The 27,826-nt window shown below is 39.8% G+C and overlaps 1 protein-coding gene across 7 annotated transcripts in view; it reads left to right on the top strand.

The window, feature by feature from the left end:
- The window catches only part of LOC123314911 (CUGBP Elav-like family member 4), a 550,340-nt gene that overhangs the window by 305,514 nt on the left and 217,000 nt on the right, over window positions 1–27,826 (top strand). The window contains exon 1 of one of the 7 annotated variants that reach the window (XM_044900369.1): window positions 8,594–8,703. The exons of the other annotated variants lie outside the window; for them this stretch is intronic. Within the exon in view, the coding sequence (XP_044756304.1) occupies window positions 8,686–8,703 (18 nt within the window). The 5' untranslated portion in view covers window positions 8,594–8,685. Of the gene's footprint in view, window positions 1–8,593; window positions 8,704–27,826 lie in introns of those variants that run through there. 7 annotated transcript variants of the gene reach the window in all.

Raw genomic sequence — 27,826 nt, 5'->3', positions numbered from 1 at the left:
AGATATTCCATAACGAAAGACTATAAATACAGCCAATATCCCTGTCTCGATAACCTCTTTAAAGTCGACGATAAAACTGCCATCGAAACCATTATGATGCTACGTAAAAAATTGGTGCCAATAAAATTTCATTGGGCGCTACTTGGGATATAGCAAAATCGATAATGTCGTTTAGAGGGTGTGATTTGCGATTTTTTTTATCAATCTGATGTGATGGGGAACAATGGTAATATAGAATAGATGATTTAGTATTCGACGAAAACCTTAATGCATATTTAATAATAATAATTTGCTCCCAGTGTAATAACACTAATAGACTATTGTAGACTCAGTGATATGATCTACTGACTGTGAGCTTCCATCAGTTTAGGAACGTTAGAGATGTTTGCAGACGGTGCTGGAGTGTGGAGTGGTTAAATTTACATTTATATATCTGGTGCAATCAAGCTGATGGTGATCATCTAATATACGAGGATATATGGAAAAATTCTTAGCCTTCTATAGAACCAAACGCACTGTCAAAAAATTTTATTACTCCAAATATTCTCCTCTTAATTGGATACATTTATTACAGCATACCTGCAACGTCTCTAGACCTTTCAAAAAAAATTTTTCTTCTGGCTCTGCAAACCAGACCTCCACAGCTTTTATTACCTCCTCGTTGGAAGAAAATTTACGACTTTTTAAACTTTTTTTCAGTTGAGGAAAGAGATGATAGTTGGATGGAGCCAAATCTGGTGAATAAGGGGGGTGTTCTAGTAATTCAAACCCTAAATCTCGAATTTTTTGCATAGCAACATGAGATTTGTGTGCAGGTTCGTTGTCCTGCTGAAACAAAATGCCTTTGGGTAGCTTTCCGCGTCTTCATTTTTTCCCGTAGAGTGGTCAGTACCAAATGTCGAATAATAATGTCCGGTTATTGTTCTACCCTTATCCAAAAATCACTCATGATTACAGCATGGCAATCTCAAAGAATTAAAGCAAGAACTTTTCCAGCAGATTTTTGGACACGAAACTTCTTAGGTCTTGGAGAACCATAGCGTCGCCATTCCATGGATTGTTACTTTGTTTCTGAATCGTAGAAATCTCGGTAGAAATGTATCCAAGTCTCATCCATAATAACAATTCGGTTTAAGAAGTCTACATCGTTTTCAAATCGAGCACAGATTGAACGCGATGCTTCTACCCTTGCACGCTTTTGGTCAACATTTGGTGATCCATTTTGCAGAAATTTTTCTCATGTCCAAATATCATGAACGCGTTCGTATAAAATATTCAGTGCTTCAGATATCCGTTTTAGCCCAATTCGACGGTCTGATAAAATCATGTCATGAACTGCATCAATATTTTCGTGGACTGACACAGAAACTGGCCTTCCCGATCGGTCATCATCTTCAATGGAAAATTTACTTCTTTTGAAGCCTGCAGTCCAATTTTGCACGGACGCATACGAAGAACATTGATCACCAAGGGTATTAAGCATATCTTCGTAAATCTGCTTACCTCTTAACCCCTTTAAATACAGGTACTTGATGATGTCTCGATACTCCAATTTTTCGATTCTCACAATTTCCGTGGACATCTTTTTTCTTTTTATTTATTGCGTAACTCTGGTTTACTTTTTTGACCTCAAACTTCACACTGACATTTCTATCTAATGAGTTATTGTTCGTTGCTATAGTAACGCTATATTTTTTTTATGCATGGTCTAGGCTAACTATTTATCAATACCTACATATTCGTATAGCTGCCCTTAATACAAACTTGATCACAGCGTAGGCTCAAATGTGTGCTGACGATTGAAAAATTTTCGGAGTAGGTTTATCCATCATAGAGCTGAAATATGCAGCTCATACCCATAGTGAGGTGGTGATTATATTCATCACACCGCAGCAGTGATAGCTCTTTGCAATAACGCCATCGGTTATAATTTTAAAGTTCCTCTATGGATCGTTGAACATCAAAAACATTCCTGTGATTCGCGGACCGTAACGAATAGATCTGATCGTTTCGCATATTAGCCAAGTTGATTGGGTTTTCGGTTTCATTGGACGAATAAAATATATATACGAAATTCCTTCATTAGGCAGCCAATGGCACGCATTCGAATGCATTTATTGTGAATAACCGGCGGTTTAGATGGGGCAGATAAAGGATTGATGAATCCCAGGAATTCGTATGATCATTGCCGATAACTCGAAAATTACCGAATATTTCTAATAACGTCCTTTTAATGTTCGAGTTGATGGCTATTCATTACATGCCATCAAACACGCAATGACGTATCATGTTGGGGTTTGAAAGAACCAATTATTGAAACTCTGTGGAGTGCGTTTATGCCTCCATCGTTTGATGGGGCGGCTCAAACGTGCTTCAGGCTTTAATCAAGAGACTTTTACATTGAAAGTGCCTGGAGCACCGATTTGTTGATAACTACTAATGAATGTTGCAGATTCGAGGTTGGCCTATTTCTTTCACTCTGCCGTGAAAATGTGATCATAATTTGTAATGACGACTCATTCGGCGTCCATTAATTTATCTTTATAAATAAAAATGGTGCTCCATTTTGCGCTGTACTCGCATCACCTAAAAACGGCTAGAACGATTTTGTTTATTTTTCTTTTGAATCCTTCCTCATACTTAGTCTTACTTAGAATCGCCTACGAAAATGGAAAGTCAAGAAAACTTTACGAAATTTAAATATTTCGTGCAAGTGTATGTTGAGTAGTCTTCCCTCCACGAACAAGTGATTGACACTTGCCAGCTGTTGGCAGTTGACAAATGAACAATACGTTTCAACATTTATTTTTTCACTTTGAATATTTACCTAAATATTCCCCTTTTTCAACTGACAAGTCACATAAACTAAATTTTTTTTATTTTTCATGACTCATAAAATTCACTTCAAATTATGAAACCAGCGAGTAATCCATCCAAAATTTCATATCTGCAGCTTCTTGATTTACTGCCAAATCTTCGACTCCTCGATAAATGACCACTCCTTACTCTCCCAGTCATACAAACTTGCTCCAACAAATATCCTGCAAGAATTGGCCTAGCGAGGAATCGAATAACAAAGTGGAGTTCCACCTATAAAGATTAAATAAAATGAAAGAAAGGAAAATATGCTGGTCGATAAGGTGGATTCTCTAAAGAACCGGCAGCATTAAATACGTTAGCTACGTAAGATGATTACGAAAGTTGGCTCGTTCCTCAATGGGTACTCGAGAAGGACTCTAGATATCCTTTAGTCTTTATGGCTTTGTTTACCAGCCTCGTAAATACTTTTATATAAGATCCTGCGGAGTGGCTCGAAAACATTGAATAGGCATTTTTTACCTGTTTGGATGTAACCGTCCGATATCTCACTGAAAAGCTGAGGTGCTCTTAATATTTCCTTCAGGTTATTTCTCACGAAGTAATACGTGAAACGAATTTTTAGGTTCTTGTTTAATCCTTGCGTAATTGGTTCTTAATAACTGATTTCCAGTCCTTCGTATGCGACCATGAAAGCAAGCTTCAAAGGAGGTAAATTTTCCATTGAAGATGATGGACGATCGGGAAGGCCAGTTTCTGTGTTAGTCCCCGAAAATATCGATGCAGTTCATGACATGATTTTATCAGACCGTTGAATTGGACTAAAACGGATATCTGAAGCACTGGATATTCCATACGAACACGTTCATCATATAGTCCACGTCAACGAATGTTGACCAAGCGCATTCGATCTGTTCTCGATTTGAAAACGTTGTAGACTTCTTAAACCGAATTGTTACTATGGATGAGACTTGAGTGCATTTCTACGATCCAGAAACAAAGCAACAATCGTCGGAATGCCTACACTCTGGTTCTCCTAGACCTAAACAGTTTCGTGTCCAAAAATCTGCTGGAAAAGTTCTTGCTTCACTTTTTTGGGATTGCCATGGAGTAATCATGACTGATTTTTTGGATGAGGGTAGAACAATAATCGGAGATTACTATTCGACATTACAATTAAGGAGAAAAGACGCGGAAAGCTATCCAAAGGTGTTTTGTTTTTGCAGGACAACGACCATGCACACAAATCTCATGTTGCCATGCAAAAAATTCGTGATTTAGGGTTTGAATTACTAGAACACCCCCCTTATTCACCAGATTTGGCTCCATCCGACTATCATCTCTTTCTTCAACCGAAAAAAAGGTTAAGAGGTCGTAAATTTTCTTCCAACGAGGAGGTAATAGAAGCTGCGGAGGTCTGGTTTGCATAGCAAGAAGAAACATTTTTTTTTTAAAGGTCTTGAGACGTTGCAGCTTCGCTGTGATAAATGTATCCAATTAAGATTAGAATATTTTGAGTAATGAAATATTTTGACATTGAAATTTTGTTTGGTTCTATAATAGGCTAAGAATTTTTCAATATATCCTCGTACAATATGTTGAGTTGAGTAGTTGTTGTTCCACTTCCGTTCAGAAGCCTTCCAACTTGAACAATGAGTGTGTTGGTTCAAGAGCAGGAACTACAACCGTCGCACAAGATCGTTTGCAGCCGGTAACAGCACAACGAAATTCTTTCTTCACAGCAAAAGGGCCCTTCAAAGTGTCCTATAAACATTAGCATTAGCTACATGTCCAAATTCAACCAAAATACCACCAAGTTGATTTATGAGGACAATTTATCCTCTGTTTTCCCAATTGTTTTGGTGTGGTAGAACCATAATGTCATAGGAAACTACGTACCAGTCCACCATCTTATAATTGCGAACCAAGACTTGCATTTTTTTATCCTTGATTGAGCCTTAAATCTGTACGTTTCTATGGATAATTTCACCGGAAGCTGGTGAGAGTCAGTCCCTCATTTACCTTTTTCATAATCTTCCAATATGTATATTCAAAATGTCCATTAGCGAAACGAAAGTTAAAACCAATACCTACGATAAAAGCAACCCGTGCGGACGCAGGAAAAAACCAATCGGAAAACAAGCAATCGGAAGAAGAGTGGGATGTTATTAGGAGCGAAATAAAATAAGTTGCACCTGAAAACGGCGTCGCCGTTCCATTTTGGATTCGGAAGTTATGGCAGGCTAATTAGGAGGAGATTCATTATAAACAGTCGTTATGGTAACGGTAGCATGTTTTCTACATGACTGCCACTTTCAGCTTATTGGAAGCATCAATAGGAAATGTTCAAGTCGTTGTAATGAGCCAGTTATTCGACCCGTTACTAGGGAGACACCGGGAATGGAAACAGGGCAATCGAGGCCGACACGACAGATCTCTTGCATCCAGGATCAACCGTTGGGATGAACAGAGAGCAGGTGGCATGGAGTGGAATATTTCGAAATTCGTTATGGGAGAGGTCTAGATGATTGTTCCTCTTTTTTGTAATATTGTCTCTCTCCTCTGAGTAATAGTGAATGTATAGAGTTCTCTTGTTGTTATGAGAAAAATACGATGAAGTACTGGCAAATAACAAAAACCTCTGAGCGCGCTTTTTCAAGTTGAAGTCAGAGCCACCCATCTAGGTATTCATATCACCAGAAAGAAAGGATTTTCCCCATGAAAATCTGAAAACTAGTATTTGATTCTAAATCGAGGTTTTGAAAATTCGGTTGTGTAGTGAAGAGAAAGAATCCGCTGATTTTGTGCGTGGAAAGTCTGGTACTCGTAAGAGTTCTCCGCCGAGCATCATCAGGTTCGAGAGACGGTTGAAGCAAAAAGTAGAAAGTTTCCATTTTGAATCAATTTGTTTTCCCTCGTTTTGGGGTCAGAGAAAAACGGGAATATAGTCCAGTGTCCTGAAATCTCCTCCAAATTCATTCATTATGTTTTCTTGTTGTGGTGCACTAAGTTGGGAAGTAGAATTCAACCCTAACCTAACCAAGATCTTACAGATACGCTTTCGAAGTGACAGGACAAATCAATGTTGAACTCTCCATTATTCTTCACGTATATCCGTCACATTTTCAACTCAGTTGACTATGCACGTCTTAATCATCAGAAGCCTGATTGGTCGCACTGGAGTTCTATAACCATATATCACTGATGATTTTCCACCTCTATTCATCATTAACTCTTCGAAAGATTATAAGTAATGATAGAGGTTATGCGGGATCATACGTCCATTAATAACCATGATGGCCGTAATAAACTATCGGATACGCCATTAAAAGTTCCATAACGAGTTTTCCACAAAAATAAGAAGAGTCGTTTCTTCAACTAGCACCATCAGATGGAGAAGGACGCCCTCATGTATGCTCCAACGAATTCCTCCTCACATTATACGAAATATACCTGTCAATATTTAACGAGCAAAAAGGCCATCCACTCGGAGGTTGTAAACAACCATCCCATATCGGGAAAGTTTCGACAGTTGGACAGCCCTAACGGTGCGAACGCCCTTATAATGTCGGCGTAACAGGGACACCTGACCGTAGTTAACTCCGTAACTCCTCGAACATTTATGATTCTCGTAGTATTGAAGTTGCCCGTTGAATATCCAATAAATTATCGTTAAGAGGGGTATCGATTATCCGGACAGGAAACGCAGGGTAAGCCCGTTTCGGAGGCCCTGAGAGATTCCCGTCATTTTGGTCATCCTTGATCGGGCGTTTTACGACGGTTCTGGACGGTATTGGACCAAATTTTATCGTATAATGGTCAAATTGAAAGGACTGCCTCTTCAATGTTTTCTACATAGCACTGAGTGTGTAGTATGCCTTCTCTGATTATTAATTATCAGTGAGTAGCGTTACTTGAAAACTATTGTGCTGGTTCAGTTTTTCAGCAGGAAGATTTAAACTCCACGTTAATTCATGATTGGTGGTTCTATCCAATAAATCACCATTGAACATGTTCGAACTTAAGGAGACCCTCAATCACTTAGATAAATCCAATGAAGTCCTAATGAACTGTGGCTGATATCTCATCAAGATGCAGTGCTGACTGGGTCTTAGGCCATCCAGTTCTGTAAACTTGCATGATGTGTGTTCATTTCTCTTCCGTTCCACACAGTATGCATGTCTCATCTACTGACTTTCCAATGCGGTACAGAAGATTTGTACCAGCAGTGTCTCTCTCCATTTTTGCCTATGCGAATCCAGGAGTTTTACTTCTGTTGCTGACCTCCCATTTGGCGCCTTATATGGGCCTCTTTCAAGCCCACATAATGGTTCTGGTCCAGCAGGTCATGTACTCCGATATCAGAATACAATGACACCTACAAGAGAGTCACCTATTGCCACAATAAGCCTCTTGGTATTAAGACATCTTAATGAATCTCAGGCATGTTCTCATAGATACTGATATTTTCAAACTACCTACTTATACCAGTGTTACAACGTGTAGGTATCTTTCTTCTGAGTGACAAACTCGATGTCCAATTGTTCTGCTACCACACCATAAATGCTGAGAAATATGCAACGTTCCAACCTGAAATACCTATTTTCTAAATTTTGTACCCTCCTTTCCTAACAGAAGATTTAAACTTCACGTAAATTCATGATTGGTGGTTCTATCCAAAAAATCACCATTGAACTTGTTCAATCCTCCTAGGCAGACGCTCAATCATTCGGATAAACCCAATGAAGTCCTAGTGAGCTTTGGCTGTTAACTCATCGAGATGCAGTACTGGCTTTTCTATATGTGTGGTTCTTAAGTTCTGGAAACCTGCATTGTGTGTGTCCATTTCTTTTCCGTTCCACGGACTATGCATGTCTCATCTACTGAGTTGCCCATGCGGTACAGAAGATTTGTACCAGCAGTGTCTCAACTTATCCTAAAACACAGCTCGTTGAAGCTTCTGAAGCTTTCTGGAGCCAGTCGGTGGAAATACCAAGAATATTTTTGCCTATAAGAAGGTGTATCTGTTGATCCCCTACCATTTGGTGCCTTATATTGGTCTCTTTCAAGCCCACATAATGGTTCAGGTCTAGCAGGTCATTTATTTTGATGTCAAAATACCTTGACACGTACAAGAGTGTCACACCACTAGCCTCTTGGTATTAGGACAACTATCTACTTATACCATTGTTACAACGTGCAGGTATCTTTCTTCTGAGTGACTCGATGTCAAATTGCTCTGTTGCCACACCATAAAAGCTGAGAAATATGTTACGTCCCAGTAGAAAATTCCTATTTTCGAAACTTACTGCCCTACTTTTTTGAAATTAATGAAACGCGTATATATTTTTTGCACGTTTCGTTACGCCGTGATGGTCATACAGCGTCAGGGGTTGGTTGCATCGTGCACGGAAAAGCGCAATATTAATTTCCCAGAATCGGCTGCAATGAAATCCGAGCTCGATGTGATTCCCAGAACCAACAGTCTGTTGAAAAAAAAAAAAACGAAACAATGCGAACCAAAATCGCGCATCAAATTTTTCACCTGGAGATGATAGATCCTGTCCGCGAGGCTGGCGGCAACCGCGTTGCCACGGCCACGCACTCCACACGCGGGCGGGCGCCGTTGCCCCGGCGACGTACCCAAGCCTCGGCATCGCGACGGCGCGCAACGCCTCGGCGTGCGGTGACGTCAAATTCGGTCGGCTCCTCCCAAGCAATACTGGCGCCGCGCGATCGCCTGTTGCTAGTCTCACAGCATCTCGCACGCGTTTGCCCACGGTGTGCGTTCCAGAAATTGCACTTAGAACACGCGCGTCGAGTACGCGCGCCATCAATCATATCGTCCATGGACTGTTAACTTTATTTATGCTTTTGGAGAATCAGGTACATATTAGTTATATCTTGTACGTTACAGGAATGCGTAGAGTTACTGTCGCGATGAGACAAACGCAGACTTTGCCTTGCAGCCTGCTGTCAGTTCTGTTAAATCATCCAAAACATTTCAAAAAATCGTATTTCGTTTTACAAGCACGAAATGATATTCCTACGAGTATGGCAGTCGTAACGTCCAAAGACTTTCAAGTTCATTGATGCCTTTGGTGCTCTTTAGTTATATTTTCTACATCAGAGAAAATAGACGCAAGAAGTAGCTGTCGTGACATAAAAACACAGTTTTGGACTTGCAGCTTATAGTTCGTTATGCTGATGCATTTGCTCCATCATCTGATCACAATCAGTCACAGAATTATTTCTAATACTAGTTGACATGGCACTGATCTAAGACAAGACCAAAATTAGCTGGTGATTGCAACATAGCAATCAATGCTTGAACATTCAACGGAAATCGTGCATTTGTAGTGTTGCTCTAGATTAGGATATTTTCAAATAATGGCACGAAATTCAAAATTTGCATGAGTGCAAAAATATGTCAGCATATTTTATCCCCAATTAAAAATTTCAAGATTTGACAGATTTCGATGGATGAACGGTATTGACAACATATAAATTCGAAATTGACCGAAGATCTTTTTATAAGACTTTGATACTCGTACACTGTTCTGTGAAGAATCCTTGTATCAGGGTAATTCGGTTGGAATGACAACCCAAGAATGTTGAGAACTTTATGTAACAAAATGAGAAAAATTGTATAATAAATTTTCGTGTTAGTTATAAATTCATAAGCTGTGAATATCATGTCTGATGAGCTGAAAGTTGTGTTGGATCTAAACTAAAAGATCTTCATCAGAGAAACATCTGAAACCAGAACTAATTTTAAATCTGAAAATGTCAATAGGAATCTGGTGTTGAAACTCATATTTCTGATATGATATTCACATATTTGGACCCCATTACTCGCTTCAGAGAGCCTTGGTGATAATTATGAAAAATTAAAATCGATCAGGTCACAGAAGTAGGGAAAATAACTATAATGACAGATAATACTGAACTTGGCAGAGCTGGACTCGATGAATAACTTGCAGTCATAACAGTATTTAATGGCATTTTGTTATTCCGTGCTCAAGCACAGGCATTACGTTTAAACGAAATGTCTAGCTTCTTCTGTAACATAAAAGATCATCTTTGGAATTTGATTGAACTATCATGTGGTGCTATAAAAGCTAAACAAACATACAAATCTAATATTGTGATCTTATCGAAACATCCTTCGAATATTTATGAAGAAGAGTTGGTGGTTTGAAGTGAATATATTCTAAAACTAGCTGACCCGGCAAACCTAGTTTTGCCATTTCAATTATTTCTAGGGTAGATAATAATAACTAACTCATCGTGATTGTGTGACAATGTGGCATATGAGTACTCTATGATTGCTCGATTGGTCGTAAGAAAAAGGAATGCCTTTTTTTCTGTTCTGTACAATTTTGTTTGGGAATATTTTGTTATATAAACCTTGCCCTAACAATAATAAACACAACAAAGAAAGAATTGTCCAATTTGGTGCGATCGTTTGAACAATAAAGCATTTTGAAGTAAACCATAGATCCTCTTTTATTAATATAGATATGTAACATTAGTTTTTCATTCATTTTTTTCTCATTGTGGTCGTCAGTTGATCGATAATTAGGTATATCCTGAAACTTTATTTCCTCCTTGCACTATTTATTCAGTTCCTTCCATATAACAGTTGCCTTTAATTCATTTCGGCCATTTCAGCAATGATGCTACAGAAGAAAACGCCGAGTAGATGATTCCACACAAAAAGATTATAAAAAACGTTTTACATGGCTAATATTCGCAAGTAACGTACATCCAGGTAAGATGATGCCCCTTCTACCGCACCACATAACCCAGAAATGAAGTTTCTATACGTGCAAGAAAATCCAGGCTCTTATTAAACTTCAGAACAAAACTCGTTACTTCCCTTCTGGTGTCAAAATTCGCCGAAGACGTGCTTTAATTGCCGTGAAATATTTTCCTCATACGCCTTTGCATGACTGAGGTGGCTGCCTTTGATACTCGAGCCGGCTTCACCAAGATAAATTACTATAAACTTCAATTCAGGCTTTGAGCGTCGACGTGTTTTTGTAGTGTCATTTTGTGTACATTCGTTCCTCCTATCCGACAGTGAATTGACGTTTATTACCCTTTTTGTTTTTTGAAGTTGATCTTCAAAACAGAGTCGTTTTCTTGGAGTTTGTTAGGATGTTTGCTCATCTCTGTGTAGCTTTTGATTCTCCCAGTGTTTCTCGAGAATATCTTCCAATTGATGCTGGCTTTCCAGCGTTACGTTTGGTTTCAGTTTGATGAGATGTTTTGACTGTCACAAACATGCGGCAGGTACACTTTAAAACGCCTACTCCTCCCCTTTCTTAAACTCATAACCTCTATCTCTTATAGTCTTGTTATACCTGTCCAATGGGTTCATAGACCTTCACCAGACAAGGCTTCTAGTCCCTTTTCCTACCTGAAGGGTGATGTTACTTTCCGATGGTTTTCGACCATATCTTTCGAGGCTTAGAGAACGTTGAGGTTCAGGTCTATGAATATCATTGTTTCGAAATGTATATCTTTCTTCTCAGTCATGTAGTGACAAACTTGATGTCCAATTGCTTTTTTTACCACGCACACTTATAGTTCTTCAATGGAATGAATAAGTATTTGTCCATACTTTATATTATTTTAGGTACGTATTCATAAAAACTTATAATTAGTATAAATATCACAAAGTTCATGGTAAATACTTCACATCATTTTCATCATAAAAATGTTAGACAGTGCCTGCCAATCAAAATGACTGATCCAACTACGAAGTTGTTTAGGATCAATTCAAAGTTGTATAAACCCAACCAAATTCAAAACATGAAAAAAATTGGGTGAACAAGAATGACATTCCATCTAGTTATGAGAAACTAACAGTCGCATTTCGATCTGATTAGCCTTAACTCACACTGTTCCTGGTGAGGTTTAGTTCTGCCGAAACGAGTCCTTGAGTGTTTCCCTAATAAAATACAACTTTCTTTTCGTTCAGATGTGGTTTTTATATTTCTATAAATAAGTTTTCGTGTGTACTACGCTGAATTTATCCTGAACCGCCGAACAGCGTAGTTATGCTATGTATTTCGAGCCCAGCTATAGGTAACTATGTGACGGCAAGGAGAAACAGCCCCGGCAACGCAGAAGGGGGTTGCGTAATTAAAATGTCTACCGGCAAACTCCTCGTCAGTCCGATGAATTTATTGTCGGTACATTGTGTTGCAAATTTGTTTCGGTGTTATGGGTATTACTCTAAATCTCCCAGATATTTCACTTAGATGTGATTTATTGGAAGATTCTCACACGACTCTCGAAGGAATTTATTTCGCCGTGAACTGCGGGAGCTCCACCGTTTCAGTCGCGATGAGGGGTAATTCCTAGTTTACAGCTTTGTGCATTCGATATGATAAGTACCTATTTCTTCTCGACCCAATGGAGGTTATGATCATTTTCGATTTCGAGGCAAGATATGCTTCTATTTGAGAAAATTTTGACCGAAAAGTTGTATGAGAAGATTGAGATTTGAATCATTTTCGTCCACACTTTTCCTTACAATTGGGTATACAAGCTGTGTTACCTTTCATTTAGTTTACAGAAAACAGTCTTCATTTCCTGCTGAGAGGTGCTCGGAAATGATCCTCTCCTACATTTAATAATTGCTTTCAGAAAACAAGATAACTTCAATATTTGTCGTTTAATCGTGTATCATTCGGGAAATGATTTATTTACTGTAATTCCAAATACTCTGGAGTGCTCATTGTCTTGATGGCGAACGAAGGCAAACGGAAGTGGTGCAGAATTGGAAATCTTGTAAATCCCCTCTCGAAGCGCAAAAGTCGATCGCTATTTTTCGCCAGAAGTGAAAATTTCCACGGTAACATCAAATCTGAACTTTAATTAAAGTTATAACTGGATGAGCTTCCAAGGGATAGGCATTCGGAAGGAATTAGGATTGGGATTACAGTTCCAAAAGCAATAAGAACTCCAAACTCGCTACGGGGTCACTTATATGCCCTTTGAAATCTCATTTGCGATTTCAGATGAATTATTTTCGAAAGGGATTATATTCCTCAGATGAAAATGCGACGCTGCACGAGTCACCGGAGCGGATCCATGATTCACTCGAAATATCGTATTGCCTGCTGGTTCCTTCATCAGCGTTATGGTTTCTTTTGAGCTCCGGACTGTGCGAACCTTCGAGATATTCGAGGATGTTTACAGGGCATGCTTTTTCGGCTAATGAACGAGGGCTAAGCTAAACAACAACATTTTCGGATTCTGTTTCAGGTACGGACGAAAAAACAACGAATTATTCAGCGGGCTTTCGCAATTGGTACGTCAAAGTCACAATTGATTTGTTTCACAACACTCAGGTTCTTATTATTGGAAGTAGGATTTGTTTTGATTAGTATTTCATTTCCCTCAAACCTTTCGAAGGCGAAACCTGAAAGAAAAACTCATTAAAAAATACTCTCACTTATTTTTGGAGTAGTCCCTCAATAAGAGAGCTCTTACAGCTCATGGGCCTGATGACTCGAAAGCAACAGTGCTTTCTGGCTAGTTTTTGGTGGGCTTGAAAAGTATTATTATCAGATCCATGCAGCTACATTCCAAATAGAGCAGGTTGAACAAGCTACAGGACTAGTTTTGATGGATATTGAGACAGTTTTCGACAGAGTATGGCTGGAATGCCTGATATATAAGATAAAAAACGCAGTACATTCGATTGAGCTGGGCAGGATGATTAGGAACTATCTGAGAACTATAGAAACTTCTATGTGGAAAAACCTCTCAAACTAGACAATTGGAATCGGGAGGTTCACAAGGATCGGTACTTGGACCTCTGCTTTACATCATCTACATACACTGTATTCCAAAGAATGCTAGAAATATGCTAAAGATAGCATATACCAGAGGCTGCAGGAAGCCATAGACGAGGTACTGAAATGGTGCTGAAAATTGAAAATTTCCTTAAATAGAAGAAAGAGTCGGGCAAGATTGAAGACGAAAACCTGGAAGTTCATGGAGAAGAAATGAAGCCACCTACTTAGTAGTGAAACTGGATAGAGGACTTACTTGGAAGAACTATATCAAATATGCAGTTGATTAAACAAAAACCTCCCAAACTGAAGAATTGGAAGCAGGAGTGATACAAGGGTCGGTACTTGGACTATAGAAACTTCTATGTGGAAAAACCTCTCAAACTAGACAATTGGAAGCGGGAGGTTCACAAGGATCGGTACTTAGACCTCTGCTTTACATCATCTACATACACTGTATTCCAAAGAATGCTAGAAATATGCTAATACACCTCATAGATGACACGACAATAGCAGTCAGACTTGCACGCCAACATAGCATATACCAAAGGCTGCAGGAAGCCATAGACGAGATACTGAAATGGTGCTGAAAATTGAAAATTTACTCAAATAGAAGAAAGACTCGGGCAAGATTGAAGACGAAAACCTGGAAGTTGATGGAGAAGAAATGAAGCCACCTTCAGTAGGTGTAGTGAAACTGGATAGAGAACTTACTTGGAAGAACTATATCAAATATGCAGTTGATTAACACGTTGAGCGCCACAGCGGTCCGTAGGGACCGCTGTTTTGGAATTTACGACTACTCTTCAGTAGTATTTTTTTTCGAATTTTTATTCGAAAAAAATTGAACACGTGTTGTTATGGTTATAATAAGGAGATTGGACTCGACAAATTTCACCTGTACCGCATTTGCTGTGCGTTTCTATTTTTCTGGGGACCAGAGCGGTCCCGTGGGCCCGCTCATCAATATTCTTGATATCAGGCGATATTGCACTTTTAGCGAGAATCTGAGCAAAGGGATTATCTATATGATATAAGAGCAAATCAAAATATCGACACAGAAAATTTGGCCCCACAAGAAAATATATCGATATTTGGATGGCGCTCAACGTGTTAAACAAAAACCTCCCAAACTGGAGAATTGGAAGCAGGAGTGCCCAAAGGGTCGGTACTTGGACCTCTCTGCTTCACATCATCTACATACATTATATTCCAAAGAATGCTCAGCATGAAAATGAAAGTATACAGAAGACTAACTTGGAAGAACCACATCAACTCATTCTACTCATAGGTAGAAGAAGCTATATGAACAAACTAACGATAAAACAATATGAAACATACCGAGAATATATAATATACTCCTTAGAATAGCGATGTACGTATCCTGGTTTGTTAGAAACAAACAAGTCTACAAGGACTTAAGCCGGGTCCAGACTATGTAACAAAACATTTTATTAACAAAGTTATACAACAAATGTGTTATACAACTTTGTTATATAACTTGTTATAAAATAGCAGAGACATCCAGACTATGTAACAAAATAAAACTAAACAAAAGTGCTCCTCTGGAAGCAGTGGCATCTGTAGTATTGAAAATGTCCTCAAACGTAGAGGATGTCATTTTGGCAGCAGCAGCTTGCGTGATTTCATGTAGACGAGCGAAATCTCATTGTTGAGAGCTAGAGGAACAATATAGTGGAACAACTCTTTTGAAGGATCTAGCAATGGATGACATAGACCCATTGACAGGGGACATTGAATGTGATGGTCGTTTTAAAAATTTCCTAAGGATGACAAGTTCTGATTTCGAATACCTACCTGATAAATCAAATCGACCATAAAAAAGTCAAAAAAGACACGACATTTCGAGATGCAATACATACATAAATGTTTAATAACACAAGTGTGGACAAGTTGCGGCGTGTTTTATAACAAAGTTATATTACTTTCTTTGAATAAAATTTGCTATATAGCAAGAAAAATGTTATATAACATTGTGTTATATAACTTTTTCACTTGAATTTCTCTAGCAAGTTATATAACTGTGCTATATAACCTGTTTTGTTACATAGTCTGGACCCGGCTTTAGATTGAAATGGAAACAGTTACAGAATTTATGAAGAGAAAAACAGAGATGATATTCTAGAAAACCGAGCAACATCCAGATGAGCAATTAAATAAGTACGACTAGTTAACTACGACCCCACCGAATAAGCTACTATCTAAAGACCCTACCACCGAAGAACAACTCAGAACACAGAGCTGAAATTAATGTTTTCGGTAACACCTTACCAAAGACAAGATTAACCTATAAAATATTAATATATGGGCAGAACACACTTCCCAACCCGACAATGATCGTGTGGGCGTCCAGAAACAATGAGAGACCACTGATTCAGAGACAGAATGCCCTGAACCTATGGAGAAGCAGGTTTAGGCCTAGTAGGGTCAACATCTTGCAAAGATAGTGTGGTTAATATTCATTTTCTGCTGATAAACGATAGGATAAGGAAAAAACAACTGTTCCTCCATCAACCCACTAATTTATTCATGATTTTCGAGGGCATATTCGACTTGAAAAGTCTCGAACTTGCTAATTTCGCCATAATGGAATGGCGCAGCATTAGCTGCCTTATGCAGATGAAGCATCCCCCCGCGAAATTATTCCTGACTCTTCAGATCTTCCGATTCCGCCACCTCATGAGTATCAGACCCCGATTCGCGGCCAAATTCATCATTTCTCCCCAATCTCCACGAGGAATTGTAAAAATTACGCCGTCGTCGTCATCATTTCCGAGGGCCCCCGGCAGAGGTCGGCGGCTGGAACTAGGTAAGAAGTGTTAAATTCAAATCAGTAGCGACATTTAGAGGAAAATTGGTTTCCGTAATTTCAACAGATAAATGTTAATGTCTACCACACCATTACAATGGCGAGGAAATGGGTTGGCGCGAGCGGCGAAATTTGATTTAGGGACCCGCGCCGCCATATTCTACCGTGGCTCGAAGACGCCGCCGACCGAGAGGCATGGAGGAGGTCGGAGGGTTCGCCAAAGCTTGAATTTTAATTAGCACTTAATACGGGGGCACGGGGGGGAAGGAAGTGGGATCCGGCGAAGAAGCGAACTTTGATCGGGTGTTGCGGCGTAACTTGAAGATTTATGGGGGAGACACGCCGGCGAGAGGGATGGTCGGTAACGAGCACACACATGTTACGCCAACTTCGGTCGGATGTAAGGAACTGAGTTATCGATGTGGATTATTATCCGGTGCTGGTCTGATGATTTGAATCGAGGCTTTTCTATAGGCGCCTCTAAACTCAATGATGTAGGCAAGAAAAATAAGGTCTCTTTAATGTGGGTTCCCGGTCACTCGGGAATCGTAGGAAACGAAAAGGCCAATAAACTTGCCAGAGAGAGCGCACAAACGCCACTCACTGGCCCAGAACCCTTCTGTGGTATAGGAAAATGCACCTACAAGAAGGAGTTTATGGAGAAGGAGAAAGCCGAAAGGGATAAACTCTGGCGGAATCTCCCAGGAATGGATCCCAAAAATATCTGGATCTCAGTAAGAACCAACTACACCTACTCACTGGCTTTCTCACAGGACATTGTCGCCTAAAGAAGCATCTGTTGAGAATGGGTTTGTCCGACACTGACGAGTGTAGATTCTGTGAGGAGGAGGAAGAAACTCCTATTCACCTGGTTACGGAATGCTTTGCCATTGTAAGCCAAAGGAAAGAGTGCTTTGAACAAGAAACTTGTAGGAGTGGGGAATTATCCTCGTTGAAGCCGTCCCAGATATTGGATTTGATCAGATCTCTGGATCTGGAAGGCGAGATGTAAAGGGCGCGATGAAAACAGCTCTGTTAGGGATCACAATAGACCTTAAGGTCGCAGTGAACTGTAACCCCTTCTCACTATAACTATAACTATATAGGCGCCTCTATAAATGAACTTGTTCCACCAAATTCCAGCCTTCGAAAAATGTTTATGTGGGAGCACCACATGTGAACTTTGAACTATCAAGAACAACATTATCATAGATTCTTCACGTGTTACTGACGTGAGAAGTGTGGTCTCTTGTGGTCCACAAAAACCTCTGAAAATTATACAAAGAAAGAATGGATAAACGCACAATATGTCTTTATATTTACTCTTTTGTGGAGAAATCCAACACTTTGTCATGAACTCTTTGCGAGCTGCTGACGCGTAAATAACAACCCCAACTTTTTCTGCTACAAGTTTGGTCATTTATGGGGTGTTTATCAACCTTTTTCGCGTTATAGGGATGAAATGCAGAAAAGCGCTGGGTGTGAGGTGGAAATTCATGAATTTTTGGAAATAAACTTCACAATCACAGAAATAAGTAAGCATCCAATCGATACATCACTCACTTGGTGAGTAATACGGCTTCAAACCACAAATTATGCACTGGAGGTATACTGTGGACTATGGTGTAGTGGAATTCCAAGGAGGAGAACATTCAGCCCATCAGGATGACTTGCCATAGAAAAGCCTGCCTGAGCAATTGATAGGGGCGCTCTGTGATCTACCCATACGGCAGCGTCTGTTAAGTTTAACTCCTCCACATCTCGCAGTTACGGAGGTGGCCAGGAAAACAGCTCTTAGACTCTGGGAAGAGGGACAGTGGCGTGATAGTGGACTGTTTCAGGGCGTATGCAAGGGCTCTCAACATGGTGGGGAATGCCAATGCACCCCTTCTCCATATAGACGACCGCGCAGGCACCAGCTTCTGCTTTGAATAGATCAATTGTTCCCCATGAAAATCTATGGTCTACTTTGAACAGGCCTGATCTCACTTGGTTCGCCGATAGCTCTGTGCTGTCAACAGGCACTGGAGAATTGAGGGACCTCGTTTCAACCACTGTCCTCTCAGGAAAATACTGTTTAACAGTGCAGGCTTAACTGCATGCTGTTCTTTTCTGCACAATAGGGAATATCCACAGTTGAGAGAAAGAGATAAAAAAAGATCGTCTTCTTAGCCTACGGTTAAAAAACTCTCATTTAAGGAAAATGTGACTTACTGGCTGTTTCTTGTGCACGACCACCAGTAACCTAACACAGTTAAGGAAAACGCACCTAGAAAACAAACACTCACTATTCCTGCGGTGAGAAAGTCTCCTCTCAGTCGACCTGTGGCATTTTTGCTGGTGTTTCTCAGACTGTGACTCTCCCAAACTGCATCCGGATGAAGAATAGGCCACAAGGCCTCAAGGCAGGCCGGACGAAGGAGAAGATATTATTCTTTCATCTCTCATCAATTACTCCCCTCAAAAATAAGTAAGTTGATGAAAAAACTTGAATATGTCCTCTGACAATTCTTGAGAAGTATTTTTTCAAAACAAAACCACCCTTCAGATTTTGCTCATTGAGGAATTCAACAGGCGAGCTCTGTTATTACTCGAGAAATTTCCAATCTCTAGCTCTCTTCCCTAAAGAAACAACAGTACTCAAAGGTGAAATGAATCCAATGTGTCTAACCTAATCGTTTGACGCCATTTCCATCTCGGAATTCAAATATTACTGCTATTTATGCATAATAATGGCTCTCTCGTTCCTGGGAACTTGGCCGCAAAAAACAGGATGCAGTTCGCATGGCATTAACAAGCAGGGATTAATTGTACCCTCATCCTATTATTGTACATCTGGAATATCAATGATGGATCGAATCCGACTATCTGATGCTATCCGAACAAGCGGAAATGTTCGATACCAGATTGCCGGTATTCATAGTTTGCATCTAGTTGTGAACTTCGGTAGCTCTGATTCGATGAATGGAGTTCTGGAAAGTTGTCTGCTCATAAAGCAAGTATGGAGGAGGGAATTGTAGAATATTCAACACCCGTAGCGTCGTTTCGCAGGAGCTCTAGCCGGCGATAATATTCAAATGTTTTCAGTTGCCTCGAAGAGAATTAGCCGAAAGTTAGCGAGTCCGGAGAAGTACTTCGTAAAGAGCGTCAGTTAGGCGAATAGCTGAAAAAATTCTTAAAACTGATAATTGCCCTGCTTCTTTTTTGTGCATTGTTTCAAAGACTTAACCTGAAATTTTCTTATTCCACAGTGAAACCCTTATTTCCAATTCTGAAGTTTATTTGAAATATTTCAAAATGTGACTGGTGTATTCACCATTTTGCAACTCCTATCTAGATCCTTCTTTGAAATCGAAATATCCTTTTTTCATACCCACATCATAATCCTCCTTTCTCGAATAGAAAATTGTATGAAATCTCAAGATTGAGACATGCCATGTTCAAGCTTCTTTCATATGTCATATTACTTCAATAATATAGGACCACTAATTATTTACACTAAAAACGTTGAATGTGTAGGGTGAGCAGAACTCGACGGGGTTGAAAGGCAGCTCTATATCTGTAAGGGCTAAAGAAAATTGGATTTTGTTTCCAAGATATAGGTGAAAACTTGTCCTTATATTAGTGTCTGCAACTCGTAAAGTCTTAGCAATATCGAAGAACAAACGTTCTTTTTTTCTAGAGTCACTCTTTGGGTACAATTCAGTGGCTTAGATACAGATTTTCTTCAGTCTACCACCATTTTAAAAGTATGAGTCTCGATTATATGATACAAGTGGCAGACTGGCAGACTAAGAAAATCTTCGACTACAGCTCTGACTTCTGCATAGAGAAGTATCTGTAAAATATTGAATTTATTTTCCAACATCACTAAGACATTACGAGATAGAGGCACCTATTAAAAGAGCTGAAAATTAAGTTTCATTCACAGGAATAATATTAATGCATTCACCATTTTGCAACTCTAAACTCTAGAAATATTGAAATAAGAATATGCTTCTTAAGTTTTCTTGCAGCGAAGTGTTATATCCATCATATACAACTCAAATAATGGCCATTGGTATTGCACACACCACTGGAAATGATTCCATATTTTGAAAGAAATCATCACCTTTCCATCCCCCCTTTTCCACCTGGCCTTGTCACGCTTATCAGCGGGAACAGCACCTGCAGAGCTGAGGGAAAATAACCGTCATCTCCTCAAACAAGACGTATTAGCAAATCCTAATTCTGCTTATTCCAGCACAAACCGCCAGCGCCCCGGAACACCACCGCCACCATTTCCATTCGTTCATCCCATTTCTGAGGGATGATCCTCATCCTTCCGCTTCAAAAGTTGACAAAAATGGCTTAATTTTAGCCTGGATGCCCTGCCTCATCACATCCCGTCGAATATATAAACCGGCGCCCGGAGGTTAGTTCGGATATAGAGCAACGGAAAAAGTACGGGGAAAATTAGGCAAGTTTTATTGAATGAGGGTGGTATCCGCCGTTCGTTTGTCTTTTTCCCCTTGCGTACCTTTTATGTTTTAATTGCGACGGTTCGCCTCAAAGCCGGTCTTGGCTAGTTTGCATTCAGACCTCGTTCACTAATTGCAGTCATAGTAATAACCGAGCTCACTAAGTTATGCAAACTTAAAAGGGATGGTGAAAGTTTAGGCGCGTTCCGAATTGGAGAAACGTATATCTCGGGAGGTTAATTCATGGCGCATTTCACTGTCTAATACCCTGTTCTTCGTCAATTTATTTCTGGGTGACGCGCTGAATTTTTATAGCGTACACGGCTTTCAATCCGCGATTTTTCAGGCAAGGATTCAATAAACAAACTGAAGAGCCCACAAGATGCATAGTTCATATACTCCATTTTCTTTTATGTTAGCACTCGGTTGGCCATGAAATAATTTTTTCATGTTTTTTTTTTATCTAGAACGGAGTGTTTCTCCTTTGGTTTCTTCCCTCTCTTGAGACTCCTTTCTATAGGTGCATTTTCCTATACCTCAGAAAGGCTCTGGCGTTTGTGCTTCCTTTCTGGCGAACATGTTGGCTCTACTAATAGTCAATCTTCAAAAAAGTTTCGAGACTATGGTAAGAATAGTCCTTGGAACGTTGAAAATATTCTCTTGTCAGCAATACAACAAAACATTTGGAGAATGTTCGGAAACACTTTCAACTAGACTGATAAATAGATGGAGAATAATCCCCTTGTCTCAATTCACCAGCTGAGAAGGTATTCCTCATCGTACATTCTGCATTATCAACAAGAGCTAACTGATAGACATTGATTCATCTTCATCAATGGAGATGGCTGGCTGGATATGCACTCAGTGTTCAATCATGTAGTTATTCCACAAAATTTCCGACAAGTGTTATATATGGAACGTTGAATATGCCTCAATTACGCCAGAATAGATGATACCTATGTTGTCTGTTATGATATATCTGCTGAATCAGCTCGGAATTGCTTCGCAAACAAGCGCATCTAATGAATCGCGATGAAATATTCAATTTTATGATATCCTTCCTTGACTGCGGCAGTTTCAGGCCCTGAGACATGATCACGATGGCGAAACATACCTACTCCTCTCTCACTCAGCCCGAAGAATAAGCAGGCCAAAAAAGGGTTGATTATTTGTGACAAAGATAAAGACCAAGGCGTTGACGTTGACGTTGGCGTTGACGTTGACGTTGACGTTGACGCTGACGTTGACTTTGACGTTGACCTGTGGGAAATTGAATGATTTACCAAACTCCTAATCGTAAATGCTGATTAGAAATTGACTTATCTGATAGGTGAATCTGAGAGCTCACTGATTAATCGAAGAACAACACCCCGAATCTAACCAGATTCATAAAATCATCCGAGTGAATAACCGTAATTTCGCCGGGAAGTTCCATTTCCACACCCCTCTAGAAATTTCCCATCTCGTTACTGACGAAGATCCGGTATAAATTCAACCAGATCCAATCCCATTCTTCTTGGCGGTCTTGCTCAACTACAAAACACGCTCTGGGATCAATGGAAAGTGTGAAAGTTTCCGAACTGTTGAAGTTGGATAAAATTATAGGCCTGTATAATCCGAGAACGGAACATCCGATTCGATTGCCTGCGCCGAAAAGCGAGAATTCCAATACTTTTCCCCCTCCGGTTCGGGGCTCCATCATATAGGAAAGGTTATAATTGCTTTGTTTGTGTACTCAGATTATTTTCTTTGATACTTTCCCGTTTGAGGTGCGGCAACGGAACTTTCATCACTTCGAGTTCGGAGAAAACTCATTTATGTTTGATCGACTGCAGGAGGTCTAAAGAACCGAGAAAATTTGATGGTTTTCTCAAGTTTTACCGAAAGATTAGCCTCCTCCGAAAATGGGAGTTTGAACAGATTCGTCAAAATAAAAACTACCAGTCCAATGTTAAGGAGGTTTATATTTTCGCGAGATGCATATTTTTTTAGAGTGGGTAGCATGATATTCACATTCACAAAAATTAAGAAAATGTATTTGCCTTCAATCCTTCATCTGTTCATACAACAGTAACAAATGTTTGGTCAAATCACAAATTTGTTTTTGCAGGTCTCAGATCACATGTATGTATGGCAGACGATCGAGGTCTTTTTTTCCAACAGAAATCCCAAGGGAAAGTTGACCTAAAGATGTTCTACCACTTAAACCTTGTTACAAAAGAAAATCAAGTGCTATAGAGCGAAAAAAAGTACTATCACCTAACATTATGCACATATGTTTCGGAGACAATCAGAAAATTGAGCTCTAGCAGCAGCTGAGAAGCAAATTCTTGATCTTTCTTTGAAATTTTTCACTTTTGAGCTCTTTTCAATTCATTAGGAATAACATTGCATAATTTGTAGATGTTATATCTAAAACTTCTCTCAAACGCTGATGTTCTGTGGTGAGGTCATAACAATAAGTTTCGATATCTTATGTTGGTGTTGTTGACATCAGATCTATATCTCAACTTGCTGAAGAGATAAGATGGAACTGCCTTTGGAATTGTATTGTGAAAAGTGCAAAGACAAAATGTAACCTTATTGGGAACTATCTCAGCCCCTTCAATTTGTGCGAGGCATGATCAAATTTCCTGATCCAGAAGATAAACCTTGTACACTTGTTTTGAGCACGTTGTATTCGATCAATATTCAATTCATCAATGAAGAGATCAAGCAGGAGTTGGAAATCATCAGCATACAAGTGTACTTTGCAGTAATGATGAAGGGTATATGCCCAAGACCCGAGCCTTGCGGAACTCCACTCAATACAAGTCTGGCACTAGGAACTTTATATCACCCAATTCAATGATTTGAGAACAACCACTAAGATAAGACTCGAATAGTTTCAGTGCCTTCCCACATACCCCACAAGAACTTATTATAGCAAGAGTATCATGCCTAAACGTGTCAAAAGATTGACCGCAGAATATCATCAGTTACCTCAAGGAGAGTACGAGTGGTGCTGTAAGCTGATTGAAAACCAGATTAAGCATCGGGAAGAATCTTATTACACTCGAGATACTTCTCAAGTTGAACAGCTATTATTTTTTCCATTAGTTTGGACAACGTCGAGAGATAGCTCTTTAGGATTACTGATCTTTGGTATAGGAATGACCTGTGCACACTTTAATGACTTGGGAAACCTTGAAACAAACAATATTGAGTCGAAAATGTTAACAACGAAAGGAAGGATATAGGGACAACAAATTTTAATCAAGGAAATCGAAAAACTGTCACAACCTGGATGACAGTTCCTGATTTTTTTCAGGAAATGAAGGACAGTTTCCTCACCAATCGGCCGAAAATGAAACGATCGTATTTCCATTTCATTATGTCGAGTATGGAGCGTTTGAACTACCCTACATATAAGGTACACGATATTTGAACTACTTCGCAACGAAACTATCAGCTTTTATGACTACTAAACAGCCGAACTACTGGTTACTTGATTCATTGATGCAAGGACTACTGACAGGATAAATCATAGTTTGAAAGTCGATGAATCATCGAATCGAATATGTGCCCTTTAAAAGTATATCGTTGATCGAACAAAAGTCATCGAAGCTATTAGGAAATAATCAATTACCGATGGTGAATGCAACCCAGAAGCTCCTCATGACCCACCAGCCTCCCTCGGAGCATCTCTAACGGACCCTAATATATAATACACCTGAAGGAAATCATAATAATGGCCGACGATTCATTTTATCGAGCCTGGAACCGCCGCCGCCGCCAGGAAGGGCACGATGAACTCTCGACAAATTGAAAAATTCTAACATGAATGTATTCACGGAAATATGCCCCGGCGAGGGGAAAATAAAATATTAAATAAGGGAAGTGGACTCGAGAGATTCCCGAAGAAATTTTCGGCATTTCAGCGTCGGGGGTCTGGCGCGATCCGGGGAACGCGAGATATGAAAGTTAAAAATAAATTTTCGTGATAGATTTTATTTGACGTCCGAGCGCGCGCAAAGGGTGGCGCGCGGAGGTGCAACGGGGGAAAAAAAACAACGGAAAGTAAGGACGGCGTATCTGTGTGATGACTCCCATTCTCTTGGTCCGACCTTTGATGTTCGACAACGGAATGATAAGGGAGAATGAATACATTGTTTTCTTCCATATCTCGGCCGAACGTTTTTCATTCGTCTTTTATTGCGCTTTTATCTGTCTATTTATTGCTTTATGTAAATGTGCGGGAGGAAACGTTGGTGTTTTCATTTCTATGATGCGGACGGAGATGGGAACCGATGGGGCAGGGGATGTTTGAAGCGTGGGATGAATTTCTGGTTGAACCCATAAAGTGCGACTCATCCTGATATCAGGAATTGTGGAGGTTTTGAGTATGTGAAGAAAAATGTTATTGGTCGACGGATTTTCAATTTATTGAATGAAAATTCGTCAATACCGAACGGTTCCATCGAGTTCGATGAAATGACTGGATTTATGTGTTAAGAAGAGATGCTTTCCTAGAAAATGTTAATGGCTAAAAACAGAGATCGCTACTTTCGACGATCTGACCGTTCGAAGCTAGCGTTTGACCAAAAACGGATAGAATTGGCCCACATGATTGATGTTTTCTTTCCATCAGAACAACGCCAGACCATAAACATCCATAGTGACTAGTCAGAAATTCCAGACTAAACAGGGTGTATTTGAAGGTGAGGCTTTTTTTTCAACAGAAGGTAGAACTGGTCAAAATAAAGCGTTTCACCAATAATCACCTATACAAAACTTTCAAAAGGACAAAGTTGAAAAAACAATTGAAAATGATTACTGAAATAGATCCTAATACGACCCTAGACCGTTTGTTAGCTGAATTATCTCAAAGCAGTGGAAAAAAACATCTCCTGATTCGACCACGTGGTTTCGTTTAGGATATTGGCTCGTTAGATATTTACGTGGTAAGGAAAATGGAAACTTAGGATTGCCGAATTGTTCTCATTATTTTTCAATAACTTACACGATTTTATGAAATGTCTCATTTCGATACCAACTGACACAAGAGACTCAGGACACAAGTGTGAAAAAAAGAATGATACTTCAAAATCTCACCAAAAAAAATCGTCTTAATTATTCACGAATTTTTTCAAAGTGGGCATCACAATCTTCTTGCTCGAACATTTCAGCAATCGTCGTAAAAATGGCATGAAATGGGTAAACACTATAGAATTTTTTCAACATAACTAACATAAGCACTTTCAAGAAACTGCCTGGATTTTCTACATTTATTGTTCACCCTAAATTGCACGATACCACAATTATAATTCTCTCAAAAGTGACCTTATGCATCTAATCTGATGAACTTGGTACTAAACCATTCATTGTCCAGCCATATGTTTACGTTTTGTTTCGTTTTTGCGATGCCGAAGTCACCTTCCACAGTGCCGTACTTGAAATTCAATGAAATCTTGTCGAACTTCTAGGGGTTGTATCTCAGCCATCTTGGATATTTTATGTAGACCATTTTTGGTTCTACCTTCTGTCAAAAAAAAAGCCTCGCCTTTGAAAACGCCCCGTGTTGTGTGTACACCACAACAAAATACTAGGTGTAATCTCTTTGACTGTTAAGTTCTACGTAGAACTCAATCTCATCAAAAATGCAGTTGGTTACTTTTTCCCTCGCGTATAGTCCTTTCAAAACACGCCATATCATTGGATGGAAACGGGACGAACATAATCCAGAGCGGAATCCTTCGAAACCCAGATAATACGTTTCATTTCGAACAAATGAAGCCTGACATTCACTCGAAAATTCATGGCCGATGGCAATATTTCCGAATTTTGCATTCGCTCGTCCTCAACGCCAATATAGAGAGATGCATGCACGTATATACGTTTCTGCCGGAAAACGTCAGTAGGCGTCGGAGTAGCAAATGTCGGACACATTTTCCATTTGTCCTACATCAAATGTCGCGCTCGGCTGGTCTCTTTCGCGGCGGGAAACATGAGGAGGAGGAAGAAGAAGAAGAGAACGTATAGAAAATAACATGCTATTTGTTGTATCTCGGAGATTTCTCCCCTTTTGAACTGGCACAATCCGTTTGAAGTCGGATCAATCCATTTCGCTTTTTATGCGGAATATTATCTCGATATATTGGAAAATATGGAACAGTATTTAACCAGATACGCGGCTCTGATTTTATTCTGTTTACACGGGCGAAACGGGTATCGGGTACGCTTTGATGTTGCTGGTTTTGATCGTTTTCGGGATGAATCGGGATTCGGCTATCGCTGTTATATGGGGGTTCGTGCTTTAGGAGGAACCTGTTTGGGATGGCTTCAACATGAATATTTTTAATTGTGATTTGGAGTTATCGCAACTGTTCCACTCAGAGGGAGGTTTTCATTGAACAAAAATGCAAATACTATGTTGAAGTGTGGGTTATCGATCAAAAGAAAATCAAAATTCTATGTGAGGAAATGCAGCTTGCTGGAAGCAATAAGAAACGCCCTTTGAAACGGTCATAGCTGACCGTCCTAGTGCAATAAGTCTGGATCAAAAACTCATCCACATCGTTTACTGATGGATCAAAATCAGACAAGGGCACCGGTATTGGCGTATATGGACCTAAACTGAGGATCTGTAAAGCCCTGGAAAGTGAAACCTCTAGTTTACAGACCGAGAGACTGGCTGTTTACGTACGCGCTTAGGAGTGTCTTAAAATGAACCACAAAGAGGCTCATATCCATATCACCATCGACAGCCAGGCCACGCTGAGGTCCTTGGCCACACTGCCAGGGATCTCTGCTAACATGGGAGTGTCGTATTACCATAAAGCTACTGGCCAGAGGCAACAAAGTGATTCTACTATGGGTACCAGGCTCTTGTGGTGTTGAAGGAAATGAAAAAGACGATGGACTTG

This window comes from Coccinella septempunctata, chromosome 6 (assembly GCF_907165205.1).
Source record: "Coccinella septempunctata chromosome 6, icCocSept1.1, whole genome shotgun sequence".
NCBI lineage: Eukaryota > Metazoa > Arthropoda > Insecta > Coleoptera > Coccinellidae > Coccinella > Coccinella septempunctata.
Note: the sequence above shows the minus strand (reverse complement) of the source record. Positions and strands in the feature narration are given on the sequence as shown.